Genomic DNA, 19,863 nt, shown 5'->3' on the forward strand with positions numbered 1-19,863 from the left:
TACATTTTCATCAGGGCACATAAGCTTACGCACTCCCAGTCTTAAGAAAACAGACGTAACCCCAGCCACCACCTTTTCCTTCAAGGCACAACCAGATCCTATGCTGAGCTACGGAACCCTCACGGTGGCGGAACCCTGAAGCAGACGGAACACAGGAGTGACGGAACCTGAAGGCAACGGAATCCCGGAGCTGTGGAACCTCGGATTTGGCGGAACCAAATTGCGGCGCCCAAGGAGCCACCCGGACTCTGTTTGGAACGGAAGCCCAGTGGCCGCTGGCTTCCTGGTTGCGCGGCGGCCCTGAGGGCCCAGTTTAGCCGTGGCGATGTTGCCCTACACCGTGAATTTTAAGGTGTCGGCGCGCACCCTCACCGGGGCCCTCAATGCCCACAACAAGGCGGCGGTGGACTGGTGAGGGCGCCGGGCTCCGAGGCCGCCAGGCTCGGCCAGGAGTCTGTGAGGGGAAGGGGAAAGAACAAGAGGTTTCATCCCCCTGTTTAGTTCTCGTCAAGAGTGGACGCTGCCTTCACACTTTATAGAGATTTTCATTTTTAAATGCTGGCTTTCTGTTGTTACTATAAAAGCTGTAAATACTCCTATGTGGGAACTTGCCTTGGGTGGATATATTTGCCCTCGTTCTCCCATCTCTTGTTTCTCTTTGCTCTTTCTTCTCAGTTTCCTCGCCGTCCCCGTTCCCCACTCTTACCCTCTCCCCCAAGTCTCCGGGCTTCTCGCCCCCATGTCAGTTCCGTTCTTCCCCAATTCTGTCTTCTTTTTCTTTCATCCCCGTTTCTTAACCTGTATCCATTCAACAGTGTGCTGGACGCTGTGCCAGGCCCCTGGGCTCTCTCCAACTCTTCATTTCACCTTTATCTTTTTACTATAAAGTGACACCGATAATTAATAACCAGGCAAATACAAAGCAGACTGCTTGTAGCTGTGGCTCCTGGGAAGGTTGGCAAGAGTACAGAAGCTTCCTGTTCAGGGTTTGTCTTTTTATCTGGTTGGAGGGACCAGGGCTAATCCCAGAGTGTGGAGTGTGTCCCACGCACTCTATGGATGCTCAGCATTCAAAGTTGACTAAGACGAGGCATAAGCTCTAGGAGACAAATAGACGATCTGAGTCGCTTTATGTCTTTATGCCTCTACAGGCATATCTCTCAGAACTTTTTTTTTTTAAATCCGGAAAAAAAAAAGAATTTCAACAAGTTTTTTTTTTTTTTTTTTTTGTTAAGCTTAGCTAGACCTTTTCTATTTAAATGGTAAAATGTAAAGTACTAGCCTTTGGGCTTACATAATAATTTTATTAATGGTGGTGCCTGTTGGTTAGATTTATCTGTTTATGATGCCTCTTGGCAAGAGAGAAGTTGTTTTGCTTTGCTCTTCACTTAAATGTTCACACTTTTTGTTAGGGGCTGGCAAGGTTTAATTGCTTATGGATGTCATTCGCTTGTGGTAGTGATTGATTCCAATACTGCTCAAACGCTTCAAGTTTTAGAAAAGCATAAAGCTGATGTTGTCAAGGTAAGTCAGATCCTACTTCCACCCTATTATAAATTGTCTGTTCTAAAGTTTTAAATATCGCTGGAATCTCATTAAAGTCATGTGTAGAAATGTTGAGTAGGTTTTACATGTGATACTCTATTTGGGGTAGCCTAATATGGGGTTTCCCGAGTGGCTCAGTGGTAAAGAACCCACCTGCCAGTGTAGGAGTCTCAGGTTCCATCCTTGGGTCAGGAAGATCCCCTGGAAGAGGAAATGGAACCCACTCCAGTATTCTTGCGTGAAGAAACCCATGGACAGAGGAGCCTGGCCCGCCACAGTCCATGGAGTCACAAAGAGTTGGACAAGACTGAGCACACATGCACATGCAGTATTTCCATATATACATTTACTGTCGCATCAGGATGAACTATTAAATGCTAGTTCTTAGGTCATTTTAATGCTAGTGGAAAACACTAATTTTGTCCTGTACTGCACCACTCATTTCAGTCATTAGTTTTGAGCATCTAGTATGTGCTAAGAGTATAGAGATGAAAGCCCTCAAGCAATTCATTTTCTAGGGAGGAAGGGTGAAAAGAAAACAGAGTGTGGTAAGTGAGACCTGTTTTATGTGCTCTAGGAAGACAGAGGAGCTACAGATCACCTGGTTGTAGGGATCAGAGGAGGGCTCAGAATTCTTTCCATTTTAGGGACTGGTAAACAGTATCTGGCTGAGTGAAAAATTAGGAAGTGCACTGCAGGAAAAAAGGAGGATAGATTCAAAAGGAAGCAGTGTGTAAAGGATGGCTAAAAGATGGAATACACATGTAATCAGTAGGAGTGACAAAAGAAGGCAGCCTGAGAAATTCACCTACCCTGAAAGGTTTATAAGATTATGATGGATTTGGGATTTTTAAGGAGGAGATTGATTTGATCATATTTGCATTTTAGAAAAACTCACTCTGGCAGTGGTGGAGGATCTGTTGGAAAAAGGCAAGACAATGCAATGGGGTCATTTAGGAGAGTTGTAGTAATTTTGGTAGGAAATCCTTAGGGCCTAAATAAAAAGGAGACAAAAAGGAGTCAGATTTAGGAGCTCTCTAAGAGGTGAATTTGATAGCATTTATGGTACACAGTCTTAAGGGAGAGTCATTCTGACTTCAGTGCAGGAGACCCCGGTTTGATTCCTGGGTTCAGAAGATCCACTGGAGAAGGGATAGGCTACCCAGTTCAGTATTCTTGGGCTTCCTGGGTGGCTCAGAAGGTAATCCACCTGCAGTGTGGGAGACCTGGGTTCATCCCTGGGTTGGGAAGATCCCCTGGAGAAGGGAACAGCTACCCACTCCAGTATTCTGGCCTGGAGAATTCCGTGGACAGAGAAGCCTGGCAGGCAACAGTCCATGGGTTCTGAGAGTCAGACATGACTGAGCAACTTTCACTTTAGAGGTGAACTTGAAAGCCTTTATAGTGAACAATCTTAAGGGAGAATCAGAATGACTCAAGGTTTCTGTTTGAGTAACTGAATGGTAGTTTTGTTTTGATGAGGTGAGTGTGTGTGAAGTCAGTGTTTAAGGTGCAAAGTCTGAGACACCTGGGGCAGTTGAATTATACTGATCTGAAATTTTAGGAAAGACATTACTATTGGAGATAGACATCTGGGGGCTTTTATTGGTTGTTAATTGTTTTATTAAGATACTCATACCATAAAATTCACCCATTTAAAGCATGCAGTTCCATGACTTTCAGTATATCCACAGAGTTGTGTAGCCATTACCACAATTTCGTAACCCCCCAAACGAAACCTTGTACACCTTAGCAGTTGCCACCCATCCCCTTTCCCTTCATCCCTGCTGCTGCTAAGTCACTTCAGTCGTGTCCGACTCTGTGCGACCCCATGCACTGCAGCCTACCAGGCTCCTCCGTTCAAGGGATTTTCCAGGCGAGAGCACTGGAGTGGGTTGCCATTGCCTTCTCTGCCCTTCATCCCTAGGCAACCACTAATCTGCTGTCTGTTCTGTAGATGTGTCTGTTCTAGACATTTGAAATAAATGAGATGATACAGTGTGAGCCTGGCTTCTTTCGCCTAGCATAATGTTTTTCAAGATTCATCCATGTTATATAGCTTGTGTCAGTACTCTCTTCCTTTTTATTGCTGAATAATATTCCACTGATACAACATTTATTTATTGATGGATATTTGGCATATCTCACTTTTGAGGTATTATGAACAATGCTGCCATGAACATTTGTGTACAGTTTATTTGTGTGAACCTCTGTTTTCATTTCTCTTGGGTATATGCCTCAAAGTAGAATTGCTGACTCACATGGTAACTCTCTATTTAACTTTTTGAGGAACTGCCAGACTGTTTACCAGAGAGGCTTCAGTATTTTACATGCCCATAGCAATGTATCAGAGCTGGAATTTCTCCTCAAACTCAACATTTGTTGTTACTTGTTCCTTTGATTATAGCCCTCCTAGGGGGTTCAGAGTGGTTCTCATTGTGGTTTTGGTTTGCATTTCCTTAATGTTTCCTTAATGTTTAGTATCTTTTCATGTGCTTATTGGTCATTTGTAGATATTCTTTGAGAAACGTCTATTCATTCCTTTGCCCATTTTAAAATTGTATTTTTTAAGATATTGGAGTTGTAAGAGTTCTTTATGGTTCTAGATACAAGTCCCTTATCGGATATATGCTTGGCAAATATTTTCTCTCATTCTGTGATAGTGCCCTCTGAAGCACAAAAGTTTTAAATTTTGATGTAGGTACAAATCTTTTTTTTTTCTTTTTTGGCTGTATCCAGGAACCATTGCTTTTCCCAGTGTCAAGAGGATTTATACCTTTGTTTTTGTCTAAGGATATTACGGGTTTAGCTCTTATATTTAGGTTTCAGATCCATTTTGAGTTAATTTTTGTATGTAATGTGCAATAGGGAAAAATACAGGGGATTTTTTTTTTTTTAATATCTACATGTATCCTATGATCTTGCTAAACTCATTAGAGCTAGTAATTTGAGTGGTATTGTTTTGTTTTTCTTCCATAGACAATCATGGTCTCTGCAGATAATGACAGCTTGGATTTTTCACTAGTAATCTGGTGTCTTTTCTTTCTTTTCCTTGTCCTGTTGTATTGACTGGGACCTATACTACAGTGCTTAGGACTGAGGGAGAATGCTCTTGTCTTATCCTGAGCCTAGGAAGAAAGCATTCAGTCTTTCACCATCAAGTCTAATATTAGGTATAGGTTTTGTTTTTTACTTTTTTTGCTTTTTGGGAAGAAATATTATCTCTCCCCCCATTTCTGTCTTTTTCACATTTCTGGAGTTTTCATTTCTTAGTATAGATCTGTGTTTTAGTCTGGTGTCATATTCCTTTTGGCTAAAGAATTTCCTTCAAGTCCTTGAGGCATGTATCTGATATTGGTTGATCCTTTCTGATTTTATTTGTCTGAGAAATTGTTTCACCAGTACTTTTTTTTTCCTTGTAGTGCTTTAAAGATCACTCCATTATCTCCCAGAGTAATTTTTGTTGGGAAATTTTTGTCTTTGTTTCTCTGTATGCAATGTATCTTTCCTCATCTCCTTATCTTGATTTTCAGCAGTTTGATTATGATGTGTTTAGGTGATTTTTTAAAAAATATATACAGAGATGGAATTCAAGTACTACACACACACACACATACACACACCCTACAGTAATTCTTATCTGTGATAGTTTTATTCTGTAAAGTTGTTGGAAACACTGAATTAGCAAATACTGCTGCTGCTGCTAAGTCACTTCAGTTGTGTCTGACTCTGTGCGACCCCGTAGACGGCAGCCCACCAGGCTCCTCTGTCCCTGGGATTCTCCAGACAAGAGTACTAGAGTGGGTTGCCTTTTTCTTCTCCAATGCATGAAAGTGAAAAGTAAAAGTGAAGTTGCTCAGTCATATCCAGCTCGTCGTGACCCCATGGACTGCAGCCTACCAGGCTCCTCCGTCTGTGGTATCTTCCAGGCAAGAGTGCTGGAGTGGGGTGCCATTGCCTTCTCCAAATTAGCAAATACTGAAACACTGATTGCTCCTAGGGGAAAGAATGCAATTTGGTTCCTAGTGAGCCTCTAGTTGCAATATTTTCATCAACTGATTGATATATAACCTTGTTTTGTATGTGTTTCTGTTAAAAGATATCTTATTTATTATATACTGTTGACTTATTGTCATTGAACTCAGGCCGACAGCACCATAACTCATGCCTGGACAAAGCTTATTTTCATGTGTTTTTTTCTATAATGCTGGCACAGCTTTTTGTGCTTAGGAGCACTAGACAGCACTTTAGCACTGTGCTGGGGGACCACTTTAAACAGTGAAGTCACAACTGGAAGCACAGGAATGCAAAAACACGGGAATACGTAGGCCTCCAAAAAGACATGTTTACGTTATGAGAATTGACACAAGAGCACCTTGTTCAGCGGCAGCTGGGATGCTCTTGTATGTTGAGTGGCTCAGATGTTTCACCGCTCTGCGTGTGTCCATTATCGACTGTAAAAGCACTGCAGATAAAAGCACTGATTTTACAAATAAAATTACAAATACGTTTTAGCGAGTAGGCAAATTCACAAATACAGATTCTGTAAATAACAAGGAGGGAGAGTATACTTAGCTTCACACATGTATAAAGTAAATATATACATACATACCCACTCAAACATATATACATGCATATGTGCAGATACACATTTTAATTTTAAAAGAACTCTTGCCTGAGGAAAAGATGTGTCTCATTAACTCTGAAGTTCGGAAAACTTTTTGCCATCTTTTTCATGAATGCTATTGGAATTGATTAGCATGCTCCCCTACCCTCGCATTTTCTCTGAGTGTGTTTACTTTTATATGTACATACATTTGTGTGTACATAGGTATATGCCTATATATTCAAATATAGCTATATGTTTGAGGAGTCTGTAGTGTTAAGTTTGTTTACTAAACACATACTTGAACGTCAGCTGCAGGCACTGTGTTAGGGTCTGGGAATAGAAATGTGAGCAAGGCCCCCATGATCCTGCCATATGGAGTGGGACTGGTGATAGGTCAAAACAAAGTAAATAAAATAATTACAGAGTATTATGTGGGAAATGGTCCAAAGTAAGCAAGTAGGACGCTGAGCTAGAAAAGGGAGGTTGTGGCCAGGGAAGACCTTGGCTCAGAGTAAGGACTCATTTTATTCCTTATTCTGTCAGTGTTCAGTGCTCAGGAATTAACCTGATTTGTGCTGGGATTCTTTTATTTTTTATTTAAAAAGCTATTAATGTTATTATAAAAAGTATGATGCATAAATTTTTTTAGAGAAAAACCTGTTAACAATTTTTTTCCGATTTTATGAGAGGGATACCCAGATTTTTTGTTTGATTTTGTTTTCCTTTTGCAGGATTTTTGTAGCTTCAAGTTTCCTTTTTATTAGAAGAATAGAATGCAAGAGAAGATTCTTCTTAACAATTTAGAATTTTACGTGTTTTGTCAGAATTAGATTTTATGGTCTTTACTGTGATTAGATGATATACCAGTGATCATACCATTTTAAGAGATGGTATTCTGGAATTTTTACCTGAATTCTTCAGATTATTAAGGCTTTGTGTCATTTCTGATATTTTAAAGGCAATGAAGTTGTGATATTTTCAAAACTATTTTAATTGTGACTTAAAAAAAATCATAATAAAAATGTCTGACTTTTGAGGAAGCTAATTTCCTATTTTTGTAATGTAAGTGTAGAATGTAGCTTTGAGTTCTGGTCAGTGTTTTATGAAAATTATATATGGTTTACATCCAGTGCAAGTATTTACTTGATTTGGTTTCTTCTTGATACTAGGTTAAATGGGCCAGGGAAAATTATCATCATAACATTGGCTCGCCATATTCCTTGCGCTTAGCTTCTGCTGATGTCAATGGAAAGATCATCGTTTGGGATGTAGCAGCAGGAGTAGCGCAGTGTGAGATCCAAGAGCATGCCAAGCCTATTCAGGGTGAGGAAAGTCCACGCTCGGCCGAGCGTCTGTAATAATACACTTACTGTTAGAGCGGTTGGTTTTTGTCCCTTTCATTTACTTTCATCACTTGTCAAGTTACCTCTTGATTGTGTGTAGCCAGTTCTGTGGATCTGAATCTAGCTTTCTTTTCCTTATCAATATACTTCTGGGCTTATTTCCTCAGATCTCAGTTGATTTGTGCTTTGGTAAAATGCATTAATTTCAACCTTGCCTTCAGTTGAGCATGAAGAGAAAAATTAAGCTCCTTATAAATGGTCTTGTAAATCTAAGCTATAAATAAACTCCCCTGAACTGCTCCTTTGAATTAGCCCTCAATGCTTACTTTCTGTTAATAGAGATAAAATGTTCTCATTTTCATATATCAATAGATCACTTGCTTGCTTGCTTATGTTACTGACCTAATCAATACAGTATTCCTGGCTTTGACTGAGTGGCTCTCTTGACTGGGTGAATCTTTTAAATGACTGTTAAAAAAATACTTATTGAGTACTTACTGTACCCATTGAACTAGATCTTTAACTTCTTTATTATCATGAAAAAACGTGCAATTCTGTAAAGTCCCATTAAGTAACTCCACAAAAACAATAGGAGAGTCTGACATTGATCATGGCTAGGACAAGTCTGTGACATAAAGTTTTAACTAATGAATAGTGTAAATTGCCTTGTATTTTCTTTGAAGTAATATTTCAGATTACTTTGGAAATGCTGACCTCGAGATTCTAATGTTCAGGCAGCTTATTTTTATGTAAAATTAGTTTTCCCTGTCAATCTTGACACATACACTTAGATGCAACATTGAAGAGGAGGGGGAAAGTTAAGGTTTTAAGGATTATGAAAACACATACACACAACTAGATATAAAGGATACATTAACCAAGTGTTTTAAAGTGGGTGATTTCTGAATTTTGCCTTTATTTATCTGGTCTTTGCAGATGTTCAGTGGTTATGGAATCAAGATGCTTCCCGGGATTTATTGCTTGCTATCCATCCGCCAAATTACATTGTGCTCTGGAATGCAGATACTGGCACCAAACTCTGGAAGAAGAGCTATGCAGATAACATTCTTTCTTTTTCTTTTGATCCTTTTGATCCCTCACATTTAACTTGTGAGTACTAGTTTCTTGTGGAAAATGAATTGAGGTATTTGTAATATATATGGTTAATGCTATATACATAAGATACACATAGACACACACCCAGTCATACATCATACATCTTAAAATGAGAAGCACATCTAGTTCATATCTTTTCAGCTCTTAGTACAGATACTAAATCATAACCCATATTTTTTGCAAGTATTCTGATGATCAGAAATTTAAATCAGCAAGCTAGACCTTCAGTGTGTGGAATTTGTGATCAGAATTAGATTAGTCAGAGAACGAGAGAGTGGCTGTGTTATTCTAATTCAGACTTAATTAAATTTTTTTTCTAGGAACATCAAAAGAACCTGAGTCAAGGGTTTCATTTAGTCTGTGGCCAAATTCATTTCTTCCTTTTCAGAATATTGTTCTAATTCATTCCAAGCCTTTTGAGTGCCATAAACAGATGCATGTCAGGAACAGACTAAGCCCAAGGGAGTTTTTTCTGGCAGAGACTGTTTTTGCCAGTATACTTTAATGTTTTACTGAGCCACTGATCTAAAAATCAGATTCTGGACAGATATTTTTGTGACTGAATTATTTAGAAAATATTTTTTATTCAGTTATCCAGCAAATATTTCCTGAGCTTTTACTTACTATATGCCAGGAGTGTTCTGGGAGTCTGGAATATATCAGTGAACCAAAACAAGGATTCTTGCCTTCATAAAGTTTGCATTCTAGTGAGCAAGAATTAGGTGATAACCTATGGGCGTAATGAATTGGTACACTGCAATATATTATGAGTGGTATAAAAAATAAGATAAAGGGAGTGGGATTGGGCTTGTTGTATTAGATAAAGTGGTCAAGGTAGGCTTCATTTTGATATTTGATGAACAACTTAAAAGAGATGAGGGAATCTACTATGGTAAAGAATGTTTTCCCTGGATTTGAATGACTCAAAATTCCAACTTGTATCCTCCAGTATTTATTGAGGGGTATGTGAGTTGATGGAGGGACAGAAGGTCAGACAAGTAGAAATTAAAATGAGAAACACAGCTGTGTAAATAACTGCAACATGGTGTGTTTAGGCTTTGTATGTGTAAATGTGCATACATGAACATATGTGTGCACTCATTGGGTTGCTGTGGAAGGCAGTGCTGTGGGAGCCCTGAGGAGAACAGGCTTAGCTGACAGTCAGGGAGTGAGGACATCACAGAAGGAGGGGACAGACCTCACCCTTGAAGGATGCCTTCTGTAATCTGAAATGGAGACAAAGCTTCAGGTTAATTTACTGCATCTCTGTAATTTAGTTGATGAAAGCACAAGATTTCAAAGCATCAGTTGACCTAACATCTTTGATTTGCTCATTGAATGTGCTGGGTTTGTCATAATTCTTGAATGCTTTGTTCCCTGTGGTTAAAGCAGCCTCACTCATTGCCAGGAGCCAGGGTAGATAAAATTTTTATGATCAGATAGGTGTTAGTCGGCCCCAGTTTTGAGGGGGATTATTTTTTCAGTCATAAAAAGGCGTAAAATATTTCTGTTTCCTGTACACTTAGTAAGCCCCTGTTGGCACTTTTACTCTAGATATTAAGTGAAAACACTCTGCACATCCTGAGCTTCAGTCTGACACTCAAGAAGAAAAAGGAAGTAAAGTTAGACAGAGCAACTCATGATAATGATAAAAAATTAGTATCAGCAAGTTAAATATTTGAACTTGCCAACTGTGGTATGCAGAACCTCATATATGGGTTTTTTTTTCCCCTCTTCTGTGAATTTTATATTCTGAAAGTCTTTGGATTTTGAAGTTATGAGATATAATGAGGAAAGGTTTCTAATGAAAGTCTGTACACTGAATTTATTTGGAAGAACAAACATTTGCTCTTTCTGCCAGTAACCTTCTGGTATCTTTTTAATATAAAACATTAATTTAGAGCACTGAGCTTGGAGGCCTCTGATGAATTGTAATGGACCACCTGTTTCCCTTTAACTTGGAGAACATTCCCATTATGTTATGTCTGCATAATACTGCCAGTTCTTTATTATTAAAATTATCATTACCTTGCTCTCAAAAGTGTATTGGAATAAAACTCTATGCTAAACTTGATTAAACTTTAATCAGAGTTTCACTTCTCTCAGTACAGTACTCACCAGCGAGGGCATTGTATTCATCTCAGATTTCTCTCCATCCAAGCCTCCCTCAGGCCCTGGGAAAAAAGTTTACATATCCAGTCCACACTCCAGCCCAGCTCACAACAAGCTGGCTGCAGCCACAGGGGCCAAGAAGGCTCTTAATAAAGTGAAAATCTTAATCACTCAAGAGAAACCTAGGTAAGTTGCAAGTATAAAACTAGCAGTAACATTCATGTAATTCAACGTTTATCTGTTTATTGAAAATATCATTTTTGGAGATGTATTAAGATTGATTTTCTTGTTCATGTTACCCTTTCTTGTTTCTAATTTTGAATTTATAAGAGGAAAAATATTTTTTTGTTTCCTCCTCTAAGAAGAGATTTAGCACTTAACATGGTTCCTTTGTTTCCAGTAAAGCAGTAAACACCCCCCACCAATTTTCACAGAGAACATCTTTGACTTCTGAAAATGAGAGAGAAAGATTCTAAGATGGGGGCCACTGAGCACATTAAAAATTGGGGAGCAAAAGTGGATTATGATTTGGAATACATTTTCCTGACTTAAATGCCGTGTAATGTCATTAGCCAGTAAAATATGGGTGTTTTTCTTCTGCATGTAAAGGTGTTTCCCATAGTGGTTAAGGGCCAAGATTCTAGGGGAACTATAGCTCTGTGACTTGGGAGTATACTTTAATCTTTCTCAGGTTTCACTCTTCCAATTAGCCAACATAGTGTTTTAAAGTATTTCATAGGGCTATTGTAAAGATTAATAGATACAGAAACTTAACTCCTTGTCATAATATCTGATACTTAATAAGCATTCTTTTGGTAAATGCTAGCTATTTTTGTTTATTTCAGAAATTTCAACTGAATGAAATTTTATTTTGAAGAACTAATTTTATGCATTAAAGATAGATTTCTGTTTTTTTCCTAGTGCTGTGGTTCTTAAATTTTTATTGCTTTGGTAGTTTTTTGGCATTCATTTTAAAAATGCTTTTATTTTTAATACACTGATTATTCTATCTAAACTTTGTGGGTAATTACCTGAAAAACACATGATAAAATACAAATTACTCTACAAATTCTGAACTGATGTGTAAAGATCAGTTTTATATATTAAACCATAGGCTGGTTAAATTTATCCCTAATTTATCCCCCACCCTATGCCGAAATGATTGAAGATTGCTCCTTAAGTATCTTAAGAGCTCATTTCTTTTGCAGTTATGCTGTATCATAGTTTTATAAGTTATGACCTACATAATGTATTTTCTCTCATGTGAATCATATGTTCAACTGTATGAGGAAATTGAGTCTTACATTTTTTAAATTTGTTATTTAAGCTTGCCCAACTGGGAAGTGCAGAGCCAGAATTTTAATGCAGTCCACATCCCTCTCCATGGTCCTCTGATCTAACTTTATTTTAAATTTCAAAACCTATGTAAAAAGATGGTACATAATTATATGCCCATTCCTATTGAAATAAATATAAATATGTAAATTATAAACACAAAGTTGTGATTAAGTATATACAACAATCACAAATTACTGAAATGATTTTTGAGACTCTTCAACAATCTTTACAGCCCTAATGTTGTTTCATCTCTCTTATTTACACAGAAGAAAATTCTGTGGTAAGTGAATAAAATACCCAACTTTGTTCCAAAAAATCTTTAAGACAGTTGAAGAGTGAAGGAAGGCAGAGTAGAGGAAGTGACTTGCTCAAGGCCACACAGATAGTCCATTGACTCGTGATCCAGTTGTCTAGCCCTGATTAAATGCTTTTGTTTTAAATCCAAGGCTTCTTTTCAGCAGTCCATCTAGCAGTTCTGATTACAGAATAAGAATGACAGTACTATCTTATGAGTGCTGTGTAGTACTGTCACTTACCATCTCATATCATAGACTTACTAGTTTACTTTAAAGTTTCAGTGATTTGGAAACTTGTCTCTCTAGCCTATCCAATGTTGTTGTCATAATTTGGATTTTGGCACAAAGGAGAGATCTAATTTTTAGATGCTAGCTCATGTTGGTTATTTCAGGAGACGGTTGTACATTCTCATTGATGGTTATTATGTGGAGAGTACAAAATTCAGTCCTTTTTTAGCTTTTTCTGATATGAATAAAGTCTCATTCATTTTTTAAAATTGAAGTGTAGTTGATTTACAATGTTGTGTTAATTCCTGGTATACAGCAAAGTGATTCAGTTATACATATTATATTACATGGGGCCTCGCTGGTGGCTCAGACAGTAAAGAATCTGCCTGCAATGCAAGAAACCTGGGTTCTATCCCTGGGTTGGGAAGGTCTCCTGAGAAGGGAATGGCAACCCACTCTAGTATTCTTGCCTGGGAATCCCATGGACAGAGGAGCCTGGCGGGCTATGGTCCATGAGGTTGCAAAGAGTCGGACACGACTGAGTGACGCAATGCCTGCATGCACACACACACACAGCAAAGTGATTCAGTTATACATGTTATATTACTATTCTTTTTCATATTCTTTTCCATTGTGGTTTATTGTAGGATATTGAATCTAGTTCCTTGTGCCATATAGTAGGACCTTGTTTATATAGACTAGTTTGTATCTGCCCATCTCAAACTCTTAATTTATCCCTCCCTCACTGCCACCCTACCTTTGGTAACCGTAAGTTTGTTTTCATGTCTGTGGGTCTGTATCTGTTTTGTACATATGTTCATGTGTGAGTCTGACTCATTTCTTGATGCCTGAAGTAAATGTTTACTTTTTCCAGTGCAGAATTCATAACTCTCAATGATTGCCTTCAGTTGGCATATCTGCCTTCCAAAAGGAATCACATGTTGCTGCTCTATCCTCGTGAGATTTTAATCCTTGATCTTGAAGTGAATCAGACAGTGGGTGTGATTGCAATAGAGCGAACAGGAGTTCCTTTTCTGCAGGTATCTACAGCTTACAAATTACATTACCAAAAGTTGATTATGAATTATATAGAGAAAGATAATCTATACTTTTGCATAGTCTTGCAAAAGTCCTTAGTTTTCACTTTTTTTCTATTATTTAAGGATTGACAATGTTATTTTACATTCCTTATTTTTCTGGATTTTTGATTGGTTTGATTTAACCTTAGAAATTCTTCTCGCATATTTGGAGATAGATACTGAACTATTTAAGATACATGAATAAAAAACAGATTTTTTTAGGATTGATGGATTAGGGGATTATATGTGTGCTTTTGTGTTTTTGTTTTACTTTTTGCCTGTGTTCTGTAAATAATGAGTTTATGAGTCTCACCATGTATATAATTTTAAAATGTGTTGTTTTAAAAAAATAAATACATCATCTATTTAAAGGTAATTCCCTGCTTTCAACGTGATGGTTTATTTTGCCTACATGAAAATGGTTGTATAACCTTACGTGTTCGAAGATCTTACAGTAGTATTTTCACCACTTCAAATGAGGAACCAGGTAAGTTTATATCTCACGATAATGTTCACTTTATTTTTCTTTAGAATTATTTTATAAAGCTTTATGTGGCGAATAGTAGCCAAAGCATGGAGTTAATCATAATCCTTGCCTTAAGATAATAGAATATAGTTATAGTATGAGGCATGAGAAAGCATAAACCCCGGATAGTCTCTGGGTATTACGACAGTGCACCTCCTGTAATGCAGCAAAAATAGTAATATTTTGTAATCCCTTCTTGACTGTATCCGTGAGCCAAGTGCATGTTATCTTTTGTGACTATTTCTTTAGCACAAGTCCAACCTTGTATATACCTTTATTATTACACTCCTTTGACTTTTCTTCTGCTTTAGGAAGGAATGTCTTAAACCTGTGTCACTTCCATGGTAAAGTAGCATAGGTTGTCTTCAGGGCATTCAGTTGTCTTTTTCAATCTTATCCTGGAGAATAAAACTGATGTTTTTAATGGAATGATGTGTGCTGTAAAGGTGAAAGTGACTTTCACATCTTTCATAAAATACATTTATTTTTAGGCTTACTGTTCAGTTCTGTCACTCAGTCATGTCTGACTCTTTGCAACCTTATGGACTGCAGCACGCCAGGCTTCCCTGTCCATCACCAACTCGTGGAGCTTGCTCAAACTCATGTCCATAGATTAAGTGCCATCCAGCCATCTCATCCTCTGTTGTCCTCTTCTTCTCCCGCCTTCAGTCTTTCGCAGCATCAGGGTCTTTTCCAGTGAGTCACTTCTTTGCATTAGGTGGCCAAAGTATTGGAGCTTCAGCTTTAGCATCAGTCCTTCCAATGAATATTCAGGACCGATTTCCTTTAGGATTGACTAGTTTGATCTCCCTGTTGTCCAAGGGACTCTCAAGAGCCTTCTCCAACACCACAGTACAAAAACATAAATTCTTCAGCATTAAGCCTTCTTTATGATCCAACTCTTACATCTATATGTGACTACTGAAAAAACCATAGCTTTGACTAGATGGACCTTTTCAGCAAAGTAATACCTCTGCTTTTTAATATGCTATCTATGTTGGTCATAGCTTTTCTTCAGAGGAGCAAGCGTCTTCATTTCATGGCTGCAGTCACCATCTGCAGTGATTTTGGAGTCCAAGAAAATAAAATCTATCACTGTTTCCATTGTTTCCCCACCTATTTGCCATGAAGTGATGGGACCAGGTGCCATGATCTTCATTTTTTGAATGTTGAGTTTTAAGCCAGCTTTTGCACTCTCCTCTTTCAGTTTCATCAAGAGGCTCTTTAGTTCTTCTTTGCTTTCTGCCATAAGTATGATGTCATCTGCATATCTGAGGTTATTGATATTTCTCCTGGCAATCTTGATTCCAGCTTATGCTTTATCCAGCCCAACATCTCACATGATGTATTCTGCATATAAGTTAAATAAGCAAGGTGACAATATACAAACTTGATGTACTCCTTTCCCAATTGGAACCAGTCTAGTTCCATATCTGGTTCTAACTTGGTTCTTGACCTGCATGCAAATTTCTCAGGAGGCAGTTAAGGTGGTCTGGTATTCCCATCTCTTGAAGAATTTTTCACAATTTGTTGTGATCCACACAGTCAAAGGCTTTGGCATAGTCAGTGAAGCAGAAGTAGATGTTTTTCTGGGATTCTCTTGCTTTTTTGATGATCCAGCAGATGTTGGCAATTTGATCTCTGGTTCCTCTGCCTTTCTAAATCCAGCTTGAACATCTGGAAGTTCTCGGTTCATGTACTGTTGAAGCCTGGCTTGGGGAATTTTGAGCATTATTTTGCTAGCATGTGAGATGAGTATAGTTGTGTGGTAATTTGAACATTCTTTGACGTTCCCTTTCTTTGGGATTGGAATGAAAACTGACCTTTTCCAGTCCTGTGGCCACTGCTGAATTTTCAAAATTTGCTGGCATATTGAGTGCAGCACTTTCACAGCATCATCTTTCAGGACTTGTAATAGCAAAGCTGGAACTCCGTCACCTCCACTAGCTTTGTTCACAGTGATGCTTCCTAAGGCCCACTTGACTTCGCATTCTAGGATGTCTGGCTCTAGGTGAGTGATCACACCATTGTGATGTAGAGCACAGTAAATTATTATGATGGGCTACAGGTGCACTGTTCATTATTTAATCATATATCACTGTTGATCCTTTTTTGTAGGATTTTCTTCACTTAAAAAATATTAAATAAGCTATTTTGATAATTGCTATTATGGACATTAAACTTGGCGTGGACAGTCATTAAGTTAATTGTCTTATATCCTGAAGAAATTAGTAATTGTAAACACAGGGAAGCCATTTTTGACAAACTTTGCCTTAGTTGAAGGGATGATGTTCTTTTTGGTTGAGGTATTATTTACATTGAAACAAGTAGCAGTGACATTAATATGGTTGCCTTCTAATACTTAAAGAAAACAATACTCTTGTTAAGATCCAGATCCTGTCCAGGAGCTTACCTATGACCTACGAAGCCAGTGTGATGCAATCAGGGTGACAAAAACTGTCCGTCCCTTCAGTATGGTGTGTTGTCCCGTCAATGAGAACGCAGCTGCCCTCATAGTAAGCGATGGCAGGGTCATGATATGGGAACTGAAGTCGGCTGTTTGTAATCGGAATTCACGGAGCAGGTAAGGAGCCAGTAGGATCTCTCTTTGTTTTGCTTTGCTTCCCCCCCTTTAAGGTTGCCAGAATCATATAAAAATAGGGCCTTTTTTCTGTAACAAATATTTAGACATTAGATTATAAGGGGATTATGTAAACCTCCTAGAGATATTTCACCTGTGGTTTAAAATATTAGTGTAAAAAATGGATAGAGTACTGTGATCTAAAGTTAGTAATTTCAGTTACTAACATATGATGCAGACTTTAAATATGTAAGAACTGTCTAATTATTATATCTTTGCAGTAGTTCTGGCGTGTCACCTTTATATTCACCAGTGTCTTTCTGTGGAATTCCTGTAGGAGTCCTACAGAATAAACTCCCAGACCTCTCCTTAGATAACATGATTGGTAAGCCACTTTTTTTTTCCCTTCTGACTTTCATGTTAGGTATACTTTTTGAAGGGCAAAATTAATAGTCAGTGATTGTAGTTACTATTAAATAAAAGTTAATACTTCAGAAAACTAAAATGTAGATTCATTCTTTTCTGATAAATCAGACGGGTGTAAAATAAATAAAATTTATGTGGTCCTGAGAGTTACCTGCCGATTGTCACTGTGATCTTACTTGTCTGTGTCTTCCTGTAGGTTATTCGTACCACGAGGGTGGGACAGAGCTTCATTCAGCCTTGCATTCCCAGCACTCGGCACAGGGTGTTGCCCATTCTAGATGTACAGTAAATAGTTACTGAAGAAATAATTAACTGAGCAGTATTAGAAAAAAATAGTCTTCCCGACTTACATTTTCTTATTTTTATGTTGGGAATTCTTACTTTCACCAAATATTTATTTGCAAATAAATTATTTCAGACTTACTTATCTAGTTATTATAGAGCCAGAATATAGTCAAGGAAGAATGAGGGTTGGTGATTTCAAATATTACACAACTAGCAATTATAAATATGCCAAGCAGAATTGACATGTAATTCACTTAAAATTGTGGCCAGTGGTCTATAAAGTATTTTCTTTACCATTATTTGTTATTCCATAATGTAGTTAAATGTGGACATTATTTACTAGGTTTCTTTTTGTTTGTTTAAATGCTATAAAGATAAATGATATACTAGAAAGAAGAGCATTAGCTTATTGATCTTCTTAATCAGAGATGACATTTATTGGGGGCTTAATACTATATTAAATGCTGTCTCAAATTCTCTACGTAATACCTTGACAACCCTGTGGACTAGGTACTATTATTATTATTTCCATTTTATATATGTGGGAACTAAGACCCAGAGAGATTAAAACACTTGCCCCAAAGTACACAGCCAGTAAGTGGAAATGTGGTCATAATTGACAGAATCAATTCCTAGGCAGATTGATAAGAAGTCCAGGGATCCCCACGGAGAGAGGGGTCTGGAATTCTCAAGGAGGAAGAAAGGATCAAACTTTTTTGTCCCTCTACATTCCTTAGGATTATGTAACAATAATGTATCCTGCTTGAGGACAGTCTTTGGAAAATACCTTCTGGCTAATCCTGTTATCTTAAGGTGTAAGCTATGGGAGTAGGTCTAGTGAGGTCTTTACAACCTCCAGACCTTCTTTTGATTCACTGTCATAACTAATTAGAGAGCGTATAACTCCATGGCTAACACTAGCAAGGGGGTCCTCGTTCTGCCCCCTTCTGAGGCCTGTGTCAGAAGCTTCCTCTATCTCCTTTATACTTTAATAAAACTCTACTACACAAAAGCTCTGAGCGATCAAGCCTTGTCTCTGGCCCCGGATTGAATTCTCCTCCAGTGGCCAAGAATCCCAGCGTCTTTGCGTGTTCAACAACCACCTTCATAATCATCCCAGTTTGGAGTCTGCTTCTTGGCCATGACCTGGCTGCTTCACTGTGACCGAAGCAAGGCTTGAGCTCTCCATACCCTGGTATTCTCATAATTCCTGCCAGTTTTGGAATCTTTGTGCTCACTGATGCTAACTTACATACTTCAGATTTTTTCTTCTCACCTTTCAGACAAAAATCCCTATGAAGAAGTTCAGACACATAATTGTTTTGCAAAATTTATTTTATTAGTAACATAATTTTCTGAGTTAATTGACCCTGTCTGCACTTAATATAAACTATTAAAGTGAAAAGAATTATGAACCCACATGCATAGAACTAATCAGCAATATGAAGCCCATAGGAGTTTGAAATTTTATGCTGTTTAGGTATCTAAGTGATATAAATTACATTTTTTAGGGGACAAAATGATACAGATTGTATAGCAGTTCTTGACAACGTTGTTGATTTGAAAGTATTAAATAATTAAATCTTTGTTACTTGAAAACATTTTAATTAAAACTTTTAATTAAACTTTTAATTTGAAATTCACTATGTACTTAGTGATAATTGAAAGCAATTCAGTTAAGTACAGAGGTCTGATTTATATTCATTGAGTAAAGGCTGTTGCTTATTAAGACCTAATCTGCCCTGCTTTATGAATCACTTCACATGGAAAATGCTGGAAGAGAAATATGCAGTTTCCTGGAATCAGCTCCAAGCTGTCAAAAGTTGGTAAACATGGCACCTACTTGTTGCCATTGCTTTAGACCCCATCTTTGTTACTAAAAATGAGTATCAGTTGTGTGGCTTATACTAAGGGATCATTTATTCAGATTCAGTTGATCCTTATTTTTTATGTATATCTTACTGATTTTATAATAACATTTTATTAGAACAACTTGACAGGTTTAAAAGGTTTATTTAGAATCCCATCACTCACTCTGAATAATTATTTACATTTTTCCCTTTCACAATGTGTGTATATGTGTGTGTACATATATATACACACACATGTACTAATACGTGCTTGTGTTCAGTCGTGTCCAACTCTTTGTGACCCTATGGACTGTAGCCAGCCAGGCTCTTCTGCCCATGGAATTTTCCAGGCAAGAATACTGGAGTAGGATGCCATTTGCTACTCCAGGGAATCTTTCTGACCCAGGGGATTGAACCTGTATCTCTTGTGTTTTCTGCATGGACAGGTGGATTGTTTACCAGTAGCACCACCTGTGATAAACACACATGCACATACACTCACACATATTCTTGTGTGATAACTTTGTCC

The 19,863-nt window shown here is 37.8% G+C and overlaps 1 protein-coding gene across 3 annotated transcripts in view; it reads left to right on the forward strand.

Annotated features, from left to right (window-relative positions):
* The first annotated feature begins 255 nt into the window (after positions 1–255).
* The window catches only part of WDR11 (WD repeat domain 11), a 54,537-nt gene continuing 34,929 nt past the window's right edge, over positions 256–19,863 (forward strand). Inside the window, exons 1-9 of one of the 3 annotated variants that reach the window (XM_043925499.1) lie at positions 256–411; positions 1,413–1,524; positions 7,324–7,477; positions 8,434–8,607; positions 10,725–10,911; positions 13,462–13,627; positions 14,039–14,153; positions 16,581–16,776; positions 17,055–17,158. In XM_043925499.1, the coding sequence (XP_043781434.1) occupies positions 326–411; positions 1,413–1,524; positions 7,324–7,477; positions 8,434–8,607; positions 10,725–10,911; positions 13,462–13,627; positions 14,039–14,153; positions 16,581–16,776; positions 17,055–17,158 (1,294 nt within the window). In that variant the 5' untranslated portion in view covers positions 256–325. The remainder of the gene's footprint in view (positions 412–1,412; positions 1,525–7,323; positions 7,478–8,433; positions 8,608–10,724; positions 10,912–13,461; positions 13,628–14,038; positions 14,154–16,580; positions 16,777–17,054; positions 17,159–19,863) is intronic. The other 2 variants (XM_043925500.1, XM_043925501.1) reach the window with 2 other exon arrangements.

This window comes from Cervus elaphus, chromosome 15 (genome assembly GCF_910594005.1).
Source record: "Cervus elaphus chromosome 15, mCerEla1.1, whole genome shotgun sequence".
Classification (NCBI taxonomy): domain Eukaryota; kingdom Metazoa; phylum Chordata; class Mammalia; order Artiodactyla; family Cervidae; genus Cervus; species Cervus elaphus.